This window comes from Hyaena hyaena, unplaced genomic scaffold, assembly GCF_003009895.1.
Source record: "Hyaena hyaena isolate Hyena2069 unplaced genomic scaffold, ASM300989v1 scaffold_214, whole genome shotgun sequence".
Taxonomy (NCBI): domain Eukaryota; kingdom Metazoa; phylum Chordata; class Mammalia; order Carnivora; family Hyaenidae; genus Hyaena; species Hyaena hyaena.
In genome coordinates this window covers 1924562-1947617 of record NW_024080842.1, presented here as the reverse complement: position 1 = coordinate 1947617, position 23056 = coordinate 1924562, and the positions used below count along the sequence as shown (strand labels likewise).

The following is a 23056-nucleotide window of genomic DNA, read 5'->3' as shown; positions in this document are numbered from 1 at the left end:
ATTATCATTGTAGTAAACACATTATTTTTTTAAAGTCCAAAGTATCGGAATTTGATTCTACATAATCTTTTATTTGTTCTCATCTTAAATTGTTTTTTATAACAAACAGAATTATGATACTCCTTTCTCCCTTAAAATGGATCATTAGTTTAAGTGTATATGGTAACAACTTTCTGAGAAATTGAATTTTGTTATTGTATTTATTTGTTTATTTGTGTGTTTAAGGTGTTTTTATGAAAGCCTGAGGCCAGGACCCATGGGCAGAAAGAGCTGCTGAATTTCATTATATAAAAATAATTTTTTTAGTGTTTGTTTATTTTTGAGAGAAAGAGAGCACATGCATGCGCACATACCGGAGGGGCAAAGAGAGACACACACACAGAATCTGAAGCAGGCTCCATGCTTTGGGTTGTCAGCACAGAGCCAGGTGCTGGGCTCAGACCCATAGACTGTGAAATCCTGACCTGAGATGAAGTTAGACATGTAATCGACTGAGCCACCCAGGCACCCCATGAATTTTGTTATGTTTAAATCATCTTTTTAGAACATTCAACAAAACGAGTCTTTTCAGTAATAAACTTAAGTTTGCATTTGCATATTTGGGTCGTCACCTTGTTATTCCAGTGTAATATAGATTTATATAAAGAAAAATAAATCATCTGTTAGTCTGAACTATCTTATGCACAAGCAAAGAAGAGACATTTTTTTAGTTATATAATAGTTGTAATCATCTACTCTTTCATTCTGAATAGGACTTAAATATTTAAATGGGATAACATTTGATAGGGCATATTGAAGTGTTTTTTTTGTAATTTGATCCAGTGTTAAATGTACCTTTTGGATCTTTTTTTTTTTGGTCCAAAAATAATCATAACAGCAAGTGACACATGATTTTTACTTTGATACAGGTTATTTCGATGCACGCTGACTAGCATTCCTCAGACTCAGGCCTTACTGAATAAAGCCAAACTTCCTTTAGGACTGCTGCTTCATCCTTTCAAAGACCTAGTGGTATGTTTCACTAGTGAAAGTAAATGTTTTATGGAAAATTAACTTGGTGGTGAGGAATTTTCTACAGTAGTGCAAGAATCACATGGGGAATTTATTGGAGCTCTCTTTAAGAATTTAACCATTAACAGGTTCTTTTATTTGTAATTCAACCAGCACTTTTATTACCAAACACTTCAAAATGAGGTAAAATAACTGAGTTTAAAAAAAAAAAAACTTAAGTGGAACTGAATAGAATAGAGGTACTGAAAGAAAGTAAATGAATCATACTATTTAAAAAAGTTGTAAGTTATTTGCCCATTTAAAATACTTTACCCAGTCTCTCAGGTCTGCCATTCTTGGAGTAAATTTGTTACTTTAAGAAGCTGTTCCCTCTACTAAAAGGGAAAAAAAAAAGAAGCCTTCCACTTTTGTCCTAAGACTCTGGGATCTTGACTTACGGACATTGACATACTTTTCAGAGGATCAATACATAAGTGAAGTAACTTACCCAAAACAAACTTACATTAAGGCTTTAGAACTTAAATAGAATTTAAGTTAGAATTTAATTATGCTAGAATTTAAATAGCATTTAAATTTAATTGCTTTAAATATTAAATATATAATATATATTTTATTAATTCTTTTAAATTATAATTTATTTAACTTAAATATTTAAATTTAATTTAAATATAATTTACTCTTATCTTACTTTGTGACATTTCTTTTATGAGAACTTAGTAAGCCTCTTAATGTAATATGAAGAAAATTCGTACTAATTTCCTTGGTCATTTCATTGATCTTAGAATGTTGAGTCTTACTTTACTGTCCATCTGAAAAATACATGAGGTATTTACTATGTTTGTTTTATAGTATAAATGCCCGAGAAAATAAGTACTTAAAAAAATTTTTTTAATGTTTATTTATTTTTGAGAGAGAGAAAGAGACAGAAGGTGAGCAGAGGAGGATCAGAGAGAGAGGGAGACACAGAATCCGAAGCAGGCTCCAGGCTCCAGGCTCTGAGCTGTCGGCACAAAGCCCGACATGAGGCTCGAACTCACCAACCGCAAGATTATAACCTGAGCTGGAGTCGGATCCTTAACTGTCTGAGCCATCCAGGCCCCCAAAATAAATACTTTTTAAAAGCAGAGTTTAATGAGAATGCTCCTGAAGCAAAACAGTAGGTTTCAAAATCAATACATTTCATCCCCATAATTTTTTTTGTGTGGCAGTTTGAACACATCTCTTTCCTTTTTTCTTTTTTCCTCCAAAATTGCAGTATCCCCAAAGTTACTTGGAAAGTATGGATTAATGTTTGGCCTTTAGATGTGATGATCACTGTCTTTAAAAACTTTGTTCTGGTTTTTTTTTTTTTTTTTTAGCAATTACCTGTGGTTACCTCCAGTACAATTGTGAGATGCCGCTCATGCAGGACGTACATCAATCCTTTTGTCAGCTTTCTTGATCAAAGGAGATGGAAGTGTAACTTATGTTACCGAGTCAATGATGGTATGTTTTTGTTTTTTGAAACATTTTCAAATTTCTCCTTGCATTGTAGGGAAAGCCAATAATACAAATGTGAAGTTAAAAAAAAAAAAAAAAAGACAACCCAAAACCCTTTCTTACTTACCTGTAATCCTTCCACTCAGAGGTAACTTCCGTTAACTTTTTTCTATGCATTTATACATATATATAAAAAATTGTATACATTTTGAAGAAAAAAATGTGATAATATTATACCATTTTTTTTTTAATTTTTTTTTTTAATGTTTTTTATTTATTTCTAGGAGAAAGAGAGAGAGAGACAGCGTGAGCAGGGGAGGGTCAGAGAGAGAGGGATTCACTGACTGAAACAGGCTCCAGGCTCTGAGCTGGCAGTCAGCACAGAGCCCGACGCGGGGCCCGAACCCACGAACCGCGAGATCATGACCTAAGCGAAAGTCGGACGCTTAACCGACTAAGCCACCCAGGCGCCCCTATTATGATACCATTTTTGAAAATTCATTATACTGGGTATATAATAAATGGTATATTTTATGGTATTTTAAACCTATAATTTAAGAAATACTTTTATTTAGAAACTGTCCCATGCCTTTTCTCTAGGGTGAAAGAAAATAAGTCCACAGAATAGCTGCCATTAGCTTCATTCACTGCTGTATGAAGGGAGGTGGGCAGTGCTAGAAGGTTAGTTGAATGTAGTTTTTTCAGTAATTGAGGAAGAGGAGATCTCTTTCAGAAGCTGTTTATAGTTTATATTTAAGAAATATCATCTAACTAGTAACATTTTATTAGGATTAGAGAAGAAAAAGGGCATGTTGCTATCCACATTGGAAATTAGGTCCCTGGTGTACCTGGCTGGCTCAGTCAGTAGAGCAGGTGACTCTTGATTTTGGGGGCATGAGTACAAGCCTCATGTTGGTCATAGAGCTTACTTAAAAAAAATTAAAATTAAATAAAAGAAAATTAGGTCTCTGGAAGGAAATTTCATAAGCATTGGGAAATGGAGAATTTATGAGATCTTTTAAACATTTTTATTGTTTATGTTATTTAAAAGTAAAGGGAAGATAGAGTAAGAATGATATTTTTACTCTAATAATTCAGAAAATGTATTTATAGTGTTTAGTATATTTTTAAAATCTTATGTATATGTACTTCTTTATGTGAAATAAAATTATATTAAAGGTAGAAGTTACTTTTATTTGCAGCCCAGACCATTTCATGCACTATGGCTTACCCTTTAACGTATGTAGGAATTTGAATTTCTAAACGGTTAATGGGAAGACAGGAGCAAAGATAATTTAGAAAATATTCTTTGAACACTAGTGTGTTATAAGTGGTAGGCAACTGATGTTCCATAAAGGCCTCATTAATTAAAGGAAGTGACTGAACTGTTAGGCTTTATTTAGCTTTAGCCTCTGAGGTATTTTTACCATAGCTTTCTAGGGGCAGCTGGAGGCTCTACATTTCATGTCAATGTTAATACTCATGTATTGTTAAGAAATTTAACACAAAATTTTGTCTTACATGGAAGATTAGTATTAGTATTCAGTGAATTTTCTTTTAAGCTGTTTTAGGAAAGCAGCATCAGCAAGAATTGAGACAAAGTGTAAATTAGAAGGTAGGAAAAGAAAATCAGAGTGATTGTAGCTGTAAAAGCAAGACATACTTAGTACCTAGTTTACCCTAAGTATGGGGTAAACGTGAATGGAACTCAAAAAACAAAGTATATTTATCCTTTAATTTTTGGTCCATATTGGCTAATTTATAAATCCTCAAAATAAAAAAACAGCTAAATGCAAGATAAAACTTAACCCTTTCAGTTTTATCATTGTATGTTGTTAACTTACATAGTCCCCGAAGAATTCATGTACAACCCTTTGACCAGAGTCTATGGAGACCCTCACAGAAGACCTGAAGTTCAGAACGCTACAATTGAGTTTATGGCTCCTTCAGAATACATGGTAAGCTAGCTTGCCTGCTTCCTTCGTTTCTTGTTTTTTGAGAGAGAGAAAGCACATTGTGCACAATGGGAGGGGCAGAGAGAGAGAGGGAGAGAGAGAATCCAAGCAGGCTCCACACTGTCAGTGCAGAGCCCATCGCAGGGCTTGATCTCACAAACCATGAGATCATGACCTGAGCCAAAACCAAGTGTCGATGACGCTTAATCGACTAAGCCACCCAGGCACCCCGCTTTCATTTTTTTATATATTATTATATAAAATTATATAAATTATATTTTTTATATGTTATATTATTTAGTACTAGATTTTAAATAAAACACTGTATCATCCTTTAACAAAATTATATGTTTTTAAATTTTATATGTTATACTTGTTGATTATAAAAGTAGTTAAGTATACAGGGGTAAATTTGAAAAGTAAAAGTGTAAAGTTTCACATTTCTTATGCATCAGTCCAGAAATTTGCAACATAATATTGGGACCATATTTACTTTTAAGTCACTTCCAACTTTTTTCTAATTATGCCATGATAAACACTCTCTTGCAAGTACTGTTATACATTTGAATGAATATCTGAGGTCTTGCATTTTAAAAATAATAATTATGCCTAAGGTTAAATTAGCACTTAAAATTTTTCAAAACACTGACATTTAAAATCACTTTCTTTAGGGGTACCTGGGTGACTCAGTTGGTTAAGCGTCCAACTTCGGCTCAGGTCATGATCTCACGGCTCGTGGGTTTGAGCCCAGCGTCGGGCTCTGTGCTGACAACTAGCTCAGAGCCTGGAGCGTGTTTCAGATTCTGTGTCTCCCTCTCTCTCTGACCCTCCCCTGTTCACACTGTCTCTCTCTCTCTCAGAAATAAATTGAAAAAAAAAATTAAAAAAAATAAAATCACTTTTTTTAGTGTCTTATTTTTGAAAGAGAGACAGAGTGCGACTGGGGGAGGGACAGAGAGAGGGAGACAGAATCTGCAGCAGGCTCCAGGCCATGAGCTGTCAGCACAGAGCCCAAAACAGGGCTTGAACCTACGAACAGTGAAATCATGACCTGAGCTGTAGTCAGATGCCCAGTGGACTGAGCCACCCAGGCACCCTAGCACTTACATATTTTTGATCATCACAAACAACTGTCTGACATAAGCTAGGTTAATGCTGTTATTACTGTCTTACAGATAGGAAAACAGACTTAGGTTAAGTGACTTGCTGAATATCCTTTAAGTAAGTGGGAGAGTTTGCATAAAAATCCATGCCTTTGATTTGGTTACTGTTTCACTGTGCCATAATTTTCTCTAAATGGAATATGAAGATAAGACTTAACATGAACTTTTAATATTTTACCTTGTTATATTTTTGTGGGGTAATCTCTGGGCAGTGGGTGCCATTTTGGTATAGAAATTATGACGGTGCATTTTCTTTTCACCACAGAAAAGTTCACTGTAGAAGACAGTTTTGTGACATTTAAATGCTTGGTGATGAGGCACCTAGGTGGCTCACTCTGTGGAGCACCAACTTCAGCTCAGGTCATGATCACGTCGTTTGTGAATTTGAGCCCCGCATTGGGCTCTCTGTGGACAGCTCTTAGCCTGGACCCTGCTTTAGATTCTGTGTCTCCCTCTCTCTCTCTCTTTTTTTGCCCCTCCCCCACTTGTGTGCGTGCTCTCTCTCTCTCTCAAAAATAAAATGCACATTTAATAATAAATAAATAAATAAATGGTTGGTATTAGTTTTCAGTAGTGTAGCTGTCTCTTTGTCAAATTAAAGCCAAAAAATCAGAAGCCTCTGTTCTTTTGGATTGTCCTCCCTGGGTCTCTTTTATCTCCCAGGTTTTGCAAAGCTGACTTCCTTTAAATTTGTAAACTTGCCTATTGTAAGATGCTTTGCTCCTTCCTCACTCATCTCATAGGTGATAGATGCTATGAATTTGGCAAGTGATCTGTGTCTAAAAATATAAAAGTTAGTATACCACCTACCCAGTTCTCATTGTGGTTATTTGTTGCTTTTTATTGAATTGAAAACAAATCTTTAAAAAACTTTTTTAATGTTTTATTTATTTCTGAGAGAGAGAGGGAGACAGCGTGAGCAGGGTAGGGTCAGAAAGAGAGGGAGACACAGAATCTGAAACACGCTCCAGGCTCTGTGCTGACTGCCAGCTTGATGCAGGACTCGAACCCACGAACCATGAGATCATGACCCGAGCCGAAGTCGGAGGCTTAACCCACTGAGCCACCCAGGCGCCCCAAAAACAAATCTTTAAGTTGGAATTTTTTTAATGTTTTTTAAAATTTATTTCTGAGTGGGAAACAGTGTGAGCAGGGGAGGGTTAGAGAGAGGGGGAGACACAGAATCCGAAGACAGCCTCCAGGCTGTGAGCTAGCTGTCAGCATAGAGCCCGATGCGGGGCTCGAACCCACAAACCGTGAGACCATGACCTGAGCCGAAGTCGGATGCTTAACTGACTGAGCTACCCAGGTGCCCCTAAGTTGGAATTTTTAATTCTATTCTATCCTATTTTTAAATATTTATTTGTTTGTTTTTGAGAGATGGCACACGCAAGCAGGAGAAACGTGAGCAGGAGAAGGGCAGAGAGAGAGAGAATTTTGAGCGGTGCTTAATCTCACTGTGAGATCATGACCTGAGCTGAAATCGAGAGTCAGGTGTTTAACAAACAGCCACCCAGGCACCCCTAAGTTTGGAATTTTAAAATATAGTTGTACTTTTTTATGGATCTTGGCTGAAATGCTTTGGTTAAGAAACCAGCTCAGGCTGACTTGACCAATGAGGTCACAACCATAGTTTCCCTATATTGTGAAATATAGTATACATATGGAGAAGTCTATAAAACATAAACCTGTAGGTTACCAAATAATAAGCTCCTGTGTTAGTACCACCCAAGTCAGAATTCAGCATTGCTGGTACTCCCAGAATGCCTTCTGATCACATTTTGTTTTCTGTCTGTCCTAGAGAAGAACTCTTCTCACTCAGGGCAATCACATCTTCATTATTTTTTCTAAGTATGTGTCTCAAAAAAATACAATATAGGTTTGCCTGTTTTTAAATTTTTATTATTTCTGTGTTATTTTCTTAATCTAATATTGTTTATAATTGTCTTAATCTATAGTGTTTATTGTTTTGTTGTAGGTGAACAAGACAGATGATAAGTTTAGATTTAATCCTAATAAGTGTATTTAATGACATCTTTCTTTTCTTCAGTTACGACCACCTCAGCCTCCAGTGTACCTCTTTGTGTTTGATGTATCTCACAATGCAGTTGAAACTGGATACTTGAATACAGTTTGCCAGAGTTTGCTAGACAATCTGGATTTGTAAGTATCTTAATTCATCTTAAATTTGAAACTAGTAAAATGAATAAGTAGTTCAAAATGAAAACGCTATATAATTATGTTCTAAGAGTCCATTTAAATTGGTTCCTTAACTTTAGATCTCACTTTCTCTGAGAAACATAAATTTATTTTAACTTTTTAAAAAAATATTTATTCATTTTGAGAGAGAGTGTGAACGGGGGAGGGGGAGAGAGAAGTGGAACAGAGGATCTGAAGCTGGCTCTGCACTGACAGCAGCAAGCCTGGTGTGTGGCTCAAACCCATGAATCATGAGATCACAACCTTAGCTGAGGTCAGATGCTCAACCAACTGAGCCACCCACGTGCCCCTTACCTTTTTTTATGGGAAAATTTCAAACATATAGTAAATAGAAAGACTGTAGTGAATTTCCAGGTACTTATTATCCCTTACCTTCAACATTTTTAGCATTCATTTGTTCTTATTTCATCTAATTTCCCCCATACATAAACACTTTTTTCCCTTGAATATTTTAACTCCAACTATAGTCAGTATATCCTTTTAACTATAAATACTTAGAATTATTTTTAACCCTAAGATGCAAATATTATACTAGACAAAATTAGCAATAATTCCATAATATGATTTAATACCTGGTTTAATTTTTGGTTTTGGTTGTCTCAGAAATGTCTTTTTATTGTAAGTTTGTTGAAATAAGAATATAAACTATGTACAAGTGGCATTTGGTTATCCTATTCCTTATGTCTCTTTTTTATTTTATTTTTTTAATTTTTAATGTTTTTTATTTCTGAGAGAGAGAGAGGGAGTGACAACATAAGCAGAGGAGAGTTAGAGAGAGAGGGAGATATAGAATCTGAAGCAGGCTCCAGGCTCTGAGCTAGCTGTCTGCACAAAGCCCGACATGGGGCTGGAACCCACGAACTGTGAAATCATGACTTGAGCTGAAGTTGGACGCTTAACTGACTGAACCATCCAGGCACCCCTTCTTAAGTCTCTTAAAACATCTGTATGTTAAATGGTTCCTTAGATACTTAGTGTAATCCATAAAAGCTAGTATGACTTTTCAGTGTAATGAAATATAGTGCTCTTGTGTTGTACAGAAGAATGTGAATGACCAAATCTTATCAGAAATGAATTACTAAGTCTCTCACCTTTGTGAAAGGAGTCTCCTTGTTCTTGCTGGCATTTTTTTTTTAAGTTTATTTATTTGTTTTGAGAGATAGAGTGTGTGCAGAAGCATGCGTAGAAGGGGCATACAGAGAGGGAGCGAGAGAATCCTAAGCAGGCTCTGATCTGTCAGCAGAGCCCAATGTGGGGCCTGATCCCACAACCTTTGGATCATGACCTGAGTTGAAATCAAGAGTTGGATGCTTAACTGACTGAGCCACCCAGGAGCACCCAGTATTTGTATTTTTAATTTAGATTGTATATGGAGATTATCTGTTGATGTGAAACTCCACTGACTCACCCAAGCATGAGCAACAAGAATGAAAACTAGTTTGTCCCTTTCCTTAAGAAACCTAGGTCCAGATATTTAAGGTCTTTAAGACAAATCCTTCTGTTGTTCTTCTTCTTTTTTTTAAAGCTTTATTTATTCTTGAGAGAGAGAGAGTGAACGGGGGAGAGACAGAGAGTGCAGGGGATAGGGAATCTGAAGCAGGCTCTGTGCTGATAGCAACAAACCTGATGCAGAGCTTGAACTCATGAACCATGGGAACATGACCTGAGCTGAAGTCGGACACTCAACCGACTGAGCCAGTCAGGTGCCCCTTGCTCAAGCTCTTCTTAAGACAAACAGTGTAAGAAGAGATTTGGGTAGGGGCGCCTGGGTGGCTTAGTCGGTTAAGCGTCCGACTTTCGCTTAGGTCATGATCTCGCGGTTAGTGGGTTCGAGCCCCGCGTTGGGCTGTGTGCTGACTGCCAGCTCAGAGCCTGGAGCCTGTTTCAGTCTGTGACTCCCTCTCTCTCTGACCCTCCCCTGCTCACGCTGTCTCTCCCTCTCTCTCTACTAGAAATAAATAAAACATTTGAAAAAAAAAGAGAGATTTGGGTAAACTTTAAAAAAATTTTTTTTAATGTTTTTTTTTTTAATTATTTTTGAGAGAGAGAGAGAGAGACAGAGTGTGAGTGGGCGAGAGGCGGAGAGAGAGGGAGACACAGAATCTGAAGCAGGCTCCAGGATCTAAGCGGTCAGCATAGAGCCTGATGTGGGGTTTGACCTGAGTCAAAGTTGGATGCTTAACTGACTGAACCACCTAGGCGCCCTTGGGTAAACTTTTAAAAGATGTGCGGTACCTTAATTTATATTTTGGAGCTGCTAATTGGTAGTTTTTTAAAACTATTTTTTTTTTAATATTTTATTTATTTTTGAGAGAGAGAGACAGCATGAGCAGGGGAGGATCAGAGAGAGAGGGAGGCACAGAATCTGAAACAGGCTCCAGGCTCTGAGCTGTCAGCACAGAGCCCGACGCGGGGCTCGAACCCACGAGCCGTGAGATCATGACCTGAGCCGAAGTCGGACGCTCAACCGACTGAGCCACCCAGGCGCCCCTTTTTAAAACTATTTTTGATAAAATCATCTACAAAGTCTTCACTACAAGAACATGAAAAGTTTTATGTGCACTTTGAAGTATTTTTTATCTGTCATTTCCTATGTGATTTATCTACCTTCATATAGGTGTAATGAGTTTTGGATTGCTTTATTATCACTTAGTTTTGTTGATTGTTTGGCTTATGCAGTATTTTCACTTTGAGTAGGGTATGTTTTAATGCTAATTAAACATTGAGTGGGTTAAACATTTATGTTGGGACAATTTCCATAATACCAAAGTAGTTATTTGCATGTTAACTCTTCAGATATTTTATATATATACATATATATATGTATGTGGGAAAACTTGATAAAATACTCTTCTGAATTTGTTTATAGGCTTCCCGGCAACACCAGGACAAAAATCGGCTTCATAACGTTTGATAGTACAATCCACTTCTACAGTCTTCAAGAAGGTCTCTCTCAACCTCAAATGCTAATAGTTTCAGATATTGAAGGTATATATTATACACTTTAAATTATTGAAATGTCTTAGGAATTTTCAGTTTTAGAGAAATATGTTATATGGTATGTATGATATGACTATTATATTGAGGGAAAAGACCTGGAGTATAAAATCATAAGCTTGTTGGAATTGTAAGAGTCCTTCAGTCTAATCCCTCATTTACAGAAGAGGAAACAATAATAGAGGTAAAGTGAATTCTGAACAAGGCAACAAAAACAAGTTAATGTTCACACTCAAGTTAAATGTAGGTGTCTTTTTCCCTTATCATTCATTCATTCAAAAAAGTATTTGAGAATAGACATAGAATACAGGGTCCAGGAATAAAGCCTCACATATATGGTGAATTGATTTTTGATAGGAATACCAAGATCATTCGATGGGGAAAAAATTGTCTTTTCAACAAATGGTTCTGGGGAAAATGAACATGCAAAAGAACAAAGTTGGACCCTTACTTAAAACATACTTAAAAAAATGGATCTAAACTTAAGAGCTAAAACTATAAAACTCTTAAAACATAGGGGAAAAATCTTTATAACATTGGATTTGGCAGCAATTTCCTGGGTATACACCAAAAGCAGAGGTAATAAAAGAAAAGATAAATAAGTTGCACTTCATGAATACTAAGAACTTTTGTACATCAAAGAACACATTTAAAAGAGTGAAAAGAGGACTCACAAAATTGGTGAAAATATATGCAGATCGTATATGTGATGCAGGATTAATATCTAGAACATGTAAAGAACACTTGAACCCAATAGTAAAAAAATGACACAAAAATCTGCAAAGGACTTAAATAGACATTTCCCCAAAGAAGATACATGAATGATCAATAAGCACCTGGGAAAAAAAATGCTCAGCATCATTAGTCATTAGAGATAAGCTTATCAACAGCAGCCAAACTATGGAGAGCCCAGGTGTCCATTGACTGCTAAATGGGTAAGGAAGGTGTGCAATATATATACAGTAGAATATTACTCATCCATCAAAAAGAATGAAATCTTGTCATTTGCAATGACATGAATGGAGTTAGAATGTGTTATGCTAAGTGAAATAAGTCAATAAGAGAAAGACAAGTACCATATGATTTTACTCATATGTGGAATTTAGAAACAAAGCAGATGAATATATGGGAGTAGGGGGAAGAAAAAAGAGAGAGACAAACCATAAGAGACTCTGAATGATAAGAGAACAAACTATGGGTTGACAGAGGGAGGTTGGTAGGTGATCAGCTAGGTGGATGATGGGTACTAAGGAAGGCACCTGTTGTGAAGTACATTGGGTGTTGTATATAAGTGACAAATTAATAAATTCTCCTAAAACCAATATCACACTGTATGGTAACCAAGTAAAAATCAATAGGCAAATAATACCCTTAAAGCCAAAGAGAAAAAAAAAGAAACATAAATCACAACCACAGTGAGATACGGTTTCCCATCCATTACAGTGGCTATTATAAAAAAATAGGAAATAATAAGTTTTGACAAGGATGTGGAAACCCTGGAACTATCATGCATTACTGATGGGAATTTAAAATGATACAGTGCTATGGAAAACAGTTTGGCAATTCCTCAAAAAAGTTAAATACAGAATTATTATGATATAGCAGTTCTACTACCAGTATATATCTAAAAGAATTGAAAGCAGGTACAAACCAATACTCATGTGCCAAGGTTCATAGCAGCATTATCCTCAGTAGCCAAACATGTAAACAATTCAAGTATCCATCAGCAGATGAATGGGTATACAGTGTGGTATATACATATACTCAAGAATGAAATTCTGTTGCGTGCTACAACATGAATGAACTTTGAAAACATTATGTGAAATAAAATAAGTTATGTACAAAAGGACGAGGATTGTATGATTCTGCTTATATGAGATACTGAGAATAGGCAAATTCATGGAGATAGAAAGTAGAATACAGGTTACCAGGGGTTAGGGAGTTACTCTTTAATGAGTACAGAGTTTGCAAAGATGAAAACATTCTGAAAATACATAGTGGTAATGGTTATACAGCACTGCAAATGTACGTAATACCAGTGACTTGTACACTAAAAAATGGCTAAGGGGAGGGGTGCCTGGCTGGCTCAGTTGGTAGGGCATATGAGTCTTGATCCCACATATTTTATAAATTTCATAACCACAGTTAAGAAAAATTAACTCAAAACTCAGACTGGAGTGTGAGATTAAATTTTTTTTTAACATTTATTTATTTTTGAGAAACAGCATGAGTGGGGAGGAGCAGAGAGAGGCGCGCGCACGCACGCGTGCACACACACACACACACACACACACACACACACACAATCTGAAGCAGGCTCCAGGCTCTGAGCTATTAGCACAGAGCCTGATGTGGGGCTTGAACTCATAAACCATGAGATTATGACCTGAGCTGAAGTCAGATGCTTAACTGACTGAGCCACCTAGGTGCGCTTGGAGTGTGAGGTTAAAATAGAAGAAAACAGAAGTAAATCTTTGTGACCTTGGGTTGGTTGATTTCCTAGATATAACACCAAAGCACAAAAAAACAAAAGAAAAATAGGCTGGCTGGCTCAGTTTGGTAGAGCGTTTGACTCTTGATCTCAGGGTCATGAGTTTGAGCCTCACATTGGATGTAGAGATTACTTTAAAAAGAGAGAGAGAGAAAAGGATAAATTTTGCTTTTTCAAAAACTTAGTGCTTTAAAGGACACCATCAAGTAAGTGAAAAGACTACCCATAGGAAGAGAAGATATTTGCAAATCATATATCTGATCAGGAAGTTATATCGAAATTATATAAAGAACTCCTACAACTTAACCAGAAAAAAACAACTTAATTAAAAAGTGAGCAAAAGATTTGAATAGAAATAAACAGTGTTCACTATTCTCTATAAACAGATGGCCAATAAGTACTTGAAAAGATGCTCCATCTCCTAAGTTATCTGGGAAATACAAATGAAAACGATAGTGAGATGCTACCTTACACTAATTAGAAGATTCAGAACTCAAATTTTTTTTGCTGCTTGCAGTATGTCTCTGAATGTCCATAGAAGCACCAAGAGTATTGGTTTTGTGGTTACAAATAATTTTACTAAGTAGGCAAATCGGCAAATATGGAATCAAACAGTGAGGATTCACTGTACATCTTTAAAGGGCAGTAGTTGAGGAGCCTCCCTCTGTCTTGGTTATTTTAAATCGCACAACAAATCAGCTTTTTTCCCTAACCTATTTATCTAGATACTTACTTTGCATAAAATAAAATCACTGAACAGGTGATTCTGATGATGGGCCAAATTGTGAATTCAGTGATGTTGTCCAGCGTCTCAATTTTATACATAAGCTGATATATGGAATGTCCCTTGCTGTATGTCACATAGCAAGGGCTGAAAAAACGACAGTAACAAGTATCACATAGCAAGGGTTTAAAAAATGACAGTAACAAGTAAAGTATTTGCAAGAAAGTGGAGAAATTAGAACTCTCATATAATGCTGTTTGGAATGCAAGATGTTACAGCCTCTACGGAAACAGTCTGTCACTTCCTCTAGAAGTTAAACATAGAGTTACCGTATGATCCAGCAATTCTACTCAATATTTATATATGCAAGAAAATTAAGAATATGTGCACATGAATGTTCATAGCAACATAGCCAAAAGTGGAAACAACTCTAATACCCATTATTTGATGAATGTGTAAAGAAAAAAGTGTATCTATACAATGCAATCTTTGTTAATGAAAGAGAATAAAGTACCGATAGATGCTACCACATGGGTGAGCCTTGAAAGCATTTTGCTGTGTTTAAGCACCAGTCACAAAGGACCTCATAGTGTGACACTGTTAGTATGATGTGTCCACTGTATCCAAATCCAGAGACAGACTGCCAGCTGCCTAGTGCTGTGGGAGTTGGCAGGGTCATGAAGAATGGCTGCTAATTCACGTGGCATTTCTTTTTGGGATGATAGGAAGAATCTGGAATTAGTGGTGATGGTTGTGTAATTTTGTGAACATATTAAAAATTATGGAATTGTATCTTATATGAGGGTGAGGTGTCTGTGTTTTTATCTGAGTAAAACTTTCATTAAACATTTTTTAATTCTAAAGAAAAAAGAAATCTAAACAGTAGACTGTAGAATTTTTATGTGACAGGTAAAGTAAATAATGTTTCAAGTCATTTTCTTGGTATTACTTTTTACAAACATTGTAATGAGCTTCTTTTAAAAAAAATTAAAAGCAAATAGTACCAATATGTAGAAAGTGAGACTTCTCGTAATCCTTCACCACCATGGACATTTCCCTTCCCAGTTTACCTCATTTTTAAGGAAGAGAATTTAATTCCTAAGTAACAATAAATTTGAAGCCTAAGGAGCTCATCTGATGTGGTCAATTAGCATATCTTCTGACGAAATTGATTTTGTAGTTTCATAAGTATAGGCACGGGGCGGAGTGGGGGGGGGGCCTCATTTATGAGAGTATGCACGTTTCGAATGACAGAGCAGTTGGTGAGCTATATGACTTCTTTGTAAAGACATAGCCTTCTGGTAGGTCATCTTATTCAAAACTGTTTTTTAATGCTAAGAACACTGGCTTCCAGGGCTAGGCAAGAATGTAAAGTAGCATTCTAAACTGTTGTCTTTCACCTGAGATGCAAAGCACTTCTGCAAACCCTTACTCAGCGCTTACCGATCAATATTTTCTAATTAGGAGGCTCTTTACCTTTTACGTGGTAACAGATAAGTTGCAGTAAATACCTAAATAAATGCTACTTTGGTGGCTTTTTGAACATAGCTAGACACTGCTGTATATAATTGTAGAGAAGGTGGCTTTTCTTTATATATGGGGGCAGTTAATTGTATCAGTGTTAAGTATTTGGAACATCTTTAAGAATTAAGTTTTGTTTAAAATAAATATTTATTTTTCAGATGTTTTTATACCTATGCCAGAGAACCTATTAGTAAATTTAAATGAAAGTAAAGAGGTAAGGCACATTTTTCTATCTGACATACTTAATTAAAATATTGAAGCATTGTATTTTCAAAATGAACTTTAAGTAAAGTTTTGTTTGTTTCTGATACATTTTTAAGACGTGTAACATTTTATATTTGCTGTTAGTATTAAAATTCATCAGATGAACAGCTCTTGAGTTTACCCTTGAACTGATGGCTTTTAAGTCTAATGTAGCAAGATACTTGTAGTAGGGTAGAAGATAAGCCTATTTATAAAAGAGGAAAACCTGAAGGAAACCTGCCTTGCCAGCCATTTGGGAAATTGGGAGGGTTGCTCAGATAAGCTTCTGGTCACTACATAGAAGCACTTTAGCTAGGCTGCTTTCAGTGCCCTTTGCTTTTCTGATTCACAGAGTGTCATTGGGGTCAGTTCAGAAGAAACTTATTACCTGCCTGGAAATTGCCATGACATAATACAGTGAGAGGTGAACAGAATGTGTCTGAAGGGGGGATGTTGTCTACCCTGTACATGCATATATGCCGTAGGGGTAACATTTTAACTAGCAAGTCTATGGTCTCAGCTGTTGGCAACAGTGACTTCACCGTAGTGTGAAGGACTTTTTTTCCCTTTAACTCTCTTTATTTATACAACCTAACCTGAATAGGTAGTTGTTTTTCATTTTTTCTTTTGTAGTGGTATTACTAGTTGGCAAATTTACTGGCTATCTTAGACTTTTCAGTAGGGAAGAGTTAAACTCACTTTGGAACTGAAAAGAATAATGTGTGTAGTGGTGATTGAGAAGGCCATGTTTCATGGCATTAAAATAAAACAAATCTGTAAACTGTGATGGTTCTTTTGGATATATTTTGGACTTATAGTCTTGCTGGACTACTGCATGTGCAAGAACTGTAAGGCCCCAATTTTGACTTGTCTTGCTTGCCAATTTATAATGTTGACTTAAAATGGCTTTCTTGTCATTTGACCAACTTCATTGTTTACTGTACTGTCTGTAGATTCTCTGACCATCATCACGACTCAGTGTCTTGTCTTCTGTATTAGTTACTGATTTTTTTGTGAAAAAAAATTTTTACTTGTAACACCTTTGAGTTTTCTTGCTTTATTTTACAAGCTTGTTCAAGATTTACTGAAAACTCTGCCACAAATGTTCACCAAGACCCTGGAAACCCAGAGTGCCTTGGGTCCTGCACTTCAGGCTGCCTTTAAGCTGATGTCCCCAACTGGTGGTCGAATGTCCGTCTTTCAAACACAACTTCCTACTCTCGGAGTGGGAGCCCTGAGACCGCGAGAGGAGCCCAACCAAAGGTCTTCTGCTAAGGTGAGGATGTCATCACATGGATGTTATTGTTCATGTTGGTGCTCTGTTCATGTCTGTGCTGTCCGTTTGACCACAAAGCTTGTTTTTCATTTACTTTTTAGTTGTGGAGAGTAGAGGGTATAAGGAAATAGATAAAGCATTTCTCTTTTATGTCATAATTTCTATTTTATTACATTTTCTACCTGATTGACTCTTAACTTACTGTTGGGTCTTTAGTATGCTACTCGCAGTGCAGCCTGCCTTTGATGAGAAAGTCTGGCCATCTAAGGAATATGCCTTCTAGGGACAAAGTAGAATATGGATGAACACTAAAAAGTAGTCATAGTTTGGTAAATGGACTGCCGTAGATTGCTTTTAGAACGTTGTGTGTATAAACTTAGTTTGAGATGTGTATTTTTTAAAAGATGAGAGTTGCCATGTACTACGTTAATTATGGTGTCAGTCCCAGAGTAGGTCTGCCTAAATTCTACTGCTCTTTAGATGTATGAACTTGAGTAGTTAATTTCTTTGCTCTTCTCTTTCCTTACATTTAGTTATAAAGTGAAAATAATGGTAGTACCTGCTTCTTATAGTAGTTCAAAAGACTGAATAGATAATACACGGGAATTGTTTATTTTATTTATTTATTTATTTAATGAATGAATGTTTTATTCATTTTTGAGAAAGAGCATGAGTGGGGGAGGGGCAGAGAGACACACACACACACACACAGAATCTGAAGCAGGTTCCAGGCTCTGAACTGTCAGCACAGAGCCCGACGCAGGGCTTGAACTCATGAACTATGAGATCATGACCTGAGCCAAAGTTGGACACTTAAACCAACTGAGCCACCCCAGCACCCCCACATGAATTGTTTAGAACTGTTTCCAGCAGGGGCGCCTGGGTGGCTTAGTCGGTTAAGCGTCCGACTTTCGCTTGGGTCATGATCTCACGGATCATGGGTTCGAGCCCCGCGTCGGGCTCTGTGATGACTGCCAGTTCAGAGCCTGGAGCCAGTTTCAGTCTGTGACTCCCTCTCTCTCTGACCCTCCCCTGCTCACGCTGTCTCTCTCTCTCTCTCTCCTAAAAATAAATAATAAATAAATAAATAAATAAATAAATAAATAAAAAGAACTGTTTCCAGCAAAGTAAATATTGAATAGATTATTGAAATTAGCATAACAGGTGCATTTCATTTTAAAAGTAAAACACAATAGGGGCGCCTGGATGGCTCAGTTAGTTAAGTGTCCAGCTTCAGTGTGGTTATGACCTCATAGTTTGTGAGTTCGAGCCCCCATTGGGGTCTGTTCTCAGCACAGAGCCCACTTCCATCCTCTGTCTCCCTCTCTTTCTGCCCCTCCCCAGCTCGCTCTTGCTTGCTTGTTCTCTCCCCAAAAAATAAAAAATTAACATTAAGGAAATAAAGGTAAAACAAAATAGAAAATAGTTAAGTAGTACCTGTTTTTTTACTGAAAAAGTGAAAACCAGAAAATATTATAAAAATACAGAATTTTTTATAATACCCAAGGATACCTATTAACATGTTGGTATATATAGATAGATTTTTAAATTTTATGACAGTGTAGAGATGCCTGGGTGACTCAGTCGGTTCAGTGTCCTGCTCTTGATTTCAGCTGAGGTCATGATCTCACAGTTTGTGGGTAGGTTCAAACCCCACAATGGGTTCTGCGCTGACCTTGAGCAGCCTGCTTGGAATTCTCTCTCCATCTCTCTCTGTTCCTTCCCTGCCCACTTGCACTCTCCCTTTCAAAATACATAAATAAATAGAGTTTTTAAAAAATACAATAAAATTTTATGACAATTTAGTAATTAATTTTTTTCTTTATATGATTTATTATTAATAGGAAATCCACTTGACACCATCCACTGACTTCTATAAGAAATTAGCCTTGGATTGTTCTGGTCAGCAGGTAGCCGTTGACTTATTCCTTCTCAGTGGACAGTATTCTGATTTGGCTTCTCTGGGTAAGTTCTTCCTCATGAATACTTTTCTCAGATGAATGTGAAAATGGTATTTATATGATGGTATTCTAAATAGAGAACAAAGTGAAGGAATTTTTATTCCTTTGGGAGAGTTAATCAGTCTATTATAAACCTTTTGGTCTTCAACTCTAAATATTTATAATATAGAAGATTTTATACTACTTTTTAGAAGAATGAAATTTTCTTTTTTGATAATACTTTGAGAGGCTAAGGAAGAATTGATTCAAATACCAGTAGTTTTTTGGTGCAGTAATAGCACTTAATGGCAAAATTTTTTAAACGTATATGTTCTCTTCCAGGTTGTATTTCTCGGTATTCAGCAGGTAGTGTCTATTACTATCCCTCTTACCACCATCAGCAGAACCCAGTACAAGTACAGAAATTACAGAAGGAACTACACAGATACCTCACTCGAAAGATTGGTTTTGAGGCAGTCATGAGGATTCGGTGCACAAAAGGTGGGATAATTTTTTTTTTAACATATGCATAGAAATGTTGCTTTTGATACCAGTAAATATATATTTTCAGCTAGTCTTATTTCAAAAGGTTTGCTCTTCTAAGATATTTTACTTACACTTATGGAATATGCAAGTAATAATAGAAAAGAGGGCTGCTTGGCTTGCTCAGTCTGTAGAGCATGGGACTATTGGTGTCAGGGTTGTGAGTTCAAGCCATGTTGGATTTGGAGCCCACATTAAAAAAGAGAGAGAGAGAAGAAACATTATAAAATAGGGACTGTTTTGAATATACTGAAAGCCACTGAATTGTACACTTTATGTGTGATTTTAATAAATTTTTTTTAATGTTTATTTTTGACACACACACACACACACACACACACACACACACAGATTGTGAGTAGGGGAGGGGCAGAGAAAGAGGGAGACACAGAATCCGAAACAGGCTCCAGTCTCTGAGCTGTTAGCACAGAGCCCGATGCAGGGCTCTAATTCACAAACCATGAGATTATGACCTGAGCTGAAGTCACAGGTTTAACCAACTAAGCTATCTAGGCACCCCTATGTGTAATTTTTATGGTATGTGAATTATATCTAATTTTTAAAAGTTATATTCCTCCCCCCTACCCCCCCCGCCAAAAATAAGCATGGATTTTCATTCCATGTTTTGAACAGGAACAGTAGTAGAAGTAGGAGATCTTTTCATTTGTGCTCTTCACAGTTTGCACTGCTACTAACACCTTGCCTCGGTGTTGCTTTGGAAATAGTCGGTTTTAGAATGGTTTAATCCAGTATATTTTTCAGGATGAATGCCTGTGGCTGCTAAATGATAATAACTATAATAACTATTATAATAACTATTCTCTTAGGAAAATGGGAAATAATTCTAGATATTTTGTTCCTTCACATTATCAGCCTGGTTCTAGTCTTTTATTCAAATTTTAATATAATGTTGTTCTTTAAGAGGTATGAAACAATCATTTTTTAAATTTATTTTTTTAACGTTTATTTATTTTTGAAAGAGAGAGAGAATGTGAGTGGGCAAGGTGCAGAGAGAGAGGGAGACACAGAATCTGAAGCAGGCTTCAGGCTCTGAGCTGTCAACAGTTCAGTCATGACCTGAACTGGAGTCAGATGCTTAACCAATTGAGCCACCTAGGCACCTCACAATCTTTTCTTTTTTTCTTTTTCTTTTTCTTTCTTTATTTTTTTGCTGTGGAAAGACTATATGAAATATGTAGCCCCCCCCGCAAAAAAAAAGAAAAAGAAAGGGATCCACAACCTGTCCACTAGATAAGTGTTGAAATCTGTTGGTCAAACCATTTGCCAAATGAAATTGTCTATTATCACTGTAATAAAAAGGAAAAATGACTGAGTGAAACAACTAATAATAGAACATATGTAATATCTTATAAAAGGTATCAAATAACACTAATATAAGGTTGACACATCTTCAAATAACTCAGGTATTAGTGTCACTTCTAACCAGTTTGTTACCACAGTAGCTTCTTTCGGTTTCTGTTTATTTTTATGCTCTGATTGGCTGACTGTGTATTGGAGGTTCCTAAAACCCCATCTTTGGGTTCAATTTATTTGCTAGAGCAGCTTACAGAATTCAGAGAAGCATTTTATTTACTTGATTACTCATTTGTTATAAGAGGATATAACTCAGGAATAGCCAGATGGAAGAGGTGTATAGGGCAAAGTATGGAGAAGGGGAAGGGCATGGAGCTTCTGCAGCTTCCGTGTTCTTTCTGAGTGCTCCACTCTCCCCACATCTCCATGTGTTCACCAACCCAGAAGCTGTCCAAAAGACCCCAATCCTTTTGAGTTTTTATGAAGGCTTCTTTACATAGTCATGATTGATTATGGTTGGTGACTGAATCATCCTCCAGGTCCTCTCCCCTCCATGAAGGATGTTGGTGGGGGATGGGTTGGACTGAGAGTTCCAAAGTTCTTATTTCTTTTTTTAATATTTTTTTAACGTTTTTATTTATTTCTGAGAGAGAGAGAGAGACAGCGCAAGCAGGGGAGGGTCAGAGAGAGAGGGAGACACAGAATCCGAAGCAGGCTCCAGGCTCTGAGCTAGCTGTCAGCACAGAGCCCGACGTGGGGCTCGAACCCATGAACTGTGAAATCATGACCTGAGTTGAAGTCAGACACTTAACAAACTGAGCCACCCAGATGCCCTGTGAGAGTTCCAAAGTTCTAATCATATGGTTGGGCCCTTTGGTAACCAGCCCCCATCCTTAGGTTATTGGGTTCTTTCCAGGCACTCCATCAGCATAGCAAAAGGCACATTTGTGACTCTAATCACTTAGGAAACTCTAAGAGTTTAGGAGCTCTGTGCCAGAAATGGGTGAAGATCAAGGATATATTCTTATCATAAATCACAGTATCACATCTAAACCTTTAGATTTACTCTCTGCCACTCTGATAAGTGACAAGGATAAAATGAAGATATATAAACGATTTTGATAAAATTTTCTCTTCTAGGTCTTTCCATTCATACCTTCCATGGAAACTTCTTTGTTCGGTCAACAGACTTACTCTCTTTGCCTAATGTAAACCCAGATGCTGGGTATGCAGTACAGATGTCAGTGGAAGAGAGTCTTACTGACACTCAGTTGGTTTCCTTTCAGTCTGCACTCTTGTATACATCCAGCAAAGGTAAGGTGGGGTTTTTTTGTAGGGGGGGTATTGTTGTTGATGTTGTTGTGGCAAAAACATATAACATGAGATCTGTGCTTTTAAGAGATTTTTAGGTCTACAATCCAGTATTGTTAACTATAAATATAGTGTGTTGCAGCAAAGGGAAGTTTTTTTATTTGGTCATGTATTCATTGGCTTACAATAAACTCACTTTTGGAAGTACTCATTTCTATTAAACCAAAAGAGTATATTTCTGATCTTAAGAGCTTTGTTGCTGTTCTTGGTAAAGCCAAGATGTGTTATATTTATTTTCCTTAACCAATTGTATTTAACAGATATTTATTGAGAGTCTGCTTAGTGTCAGGCATACTGTTTAGAAAAATCTTGGTTTTCGCACATTGCTTCAGAAAGATGTTACCAATTTGTGGTCCTATCAAGTACCCTTTTCATTTTAGCCTCTGATTGTGTTTGTGTGTGTGTGTGTGTGTGTGTGTGTGTGTTTAGTTATTGTTGCTGATATAATAGGCTAAACATTGTATGTTTTCTTTTGGCTATCATTATTCTTGTCTAGGATAGAAGAATCTTAACAATGTTACCCTTTTTTGCAAATATTTCTTTCTAAAAGTAATTTGTATGTGCTCCTTATATGTACACGTTCATTGGTCTTCATGTGTCCATACAGGTTGCAGTATGGATATCATCTCTAGTTTTTTTACTTGTACTTTTACTTTGGTGTTCCAGATCTTACTGATTAGAAAATTTTTTTTAAAAAAATAGCTTGATGTTTGATGATTCTTAAAAGGTTTTTATTTTTATTTCTGTATTTATTAATTTTTATTATTGTGGGAAATAATTACCAAAGAGAAAATATTATATTAGT

At 36.5% G+C, this 23056-nt stretch overlaps 1 protein-coding gene across 1 annotated transcript in view; it reads left to right on the top strand.

Moving 5' to 3' along the window:
* The window catches only part of SEC24A (SEC24 homolog A, COPII coat complex component), a 74023-nt gene that overhangs the window by 38514 nt on the left and 12453 nt on the right, over nucleotides 1-23056 (top strand). Inside the window, exons 7-16 of the mRNA XM_039242304.1 lie at nucleotides 909-1011; nucleotides 2370-2496; nucleotides 4339-4448; nucleotides 7659-7771; nucleotides 10698-10816; nucleotides 15723-15778; nucleotides 16877-17083; nucleotides 18928-19048; nucleotides 19366-19524; nucleotides 22021-22194. Coding sequence (XP_039098235.1) covers nucleotides 909-1011; nucleotides 2370-2496; nucleotides 4339-4448; nucleotides 7659-7771; nucleotides 10698-10816; nucleotides 15723-15778; nucleotides 16877-17083; nucleotides 18928-19048; nucleotides 19366-19524; nucleotides 22021-22194 — 1289 coding nt within the window. The remainder of the gene's footprint in view (nucleotides 1-908; nucleotides 1012-2369; nucleotides 2497-4338; nucleotides 4449-7658; nucleotides 7772-10697; nucleotides 10817-15722; nucleotides 15779-16876; nucleotides 17084-18927; nucleotides 19049-19365; nucleotides 19525-22020; nucleotides 22195-23056) is intronic.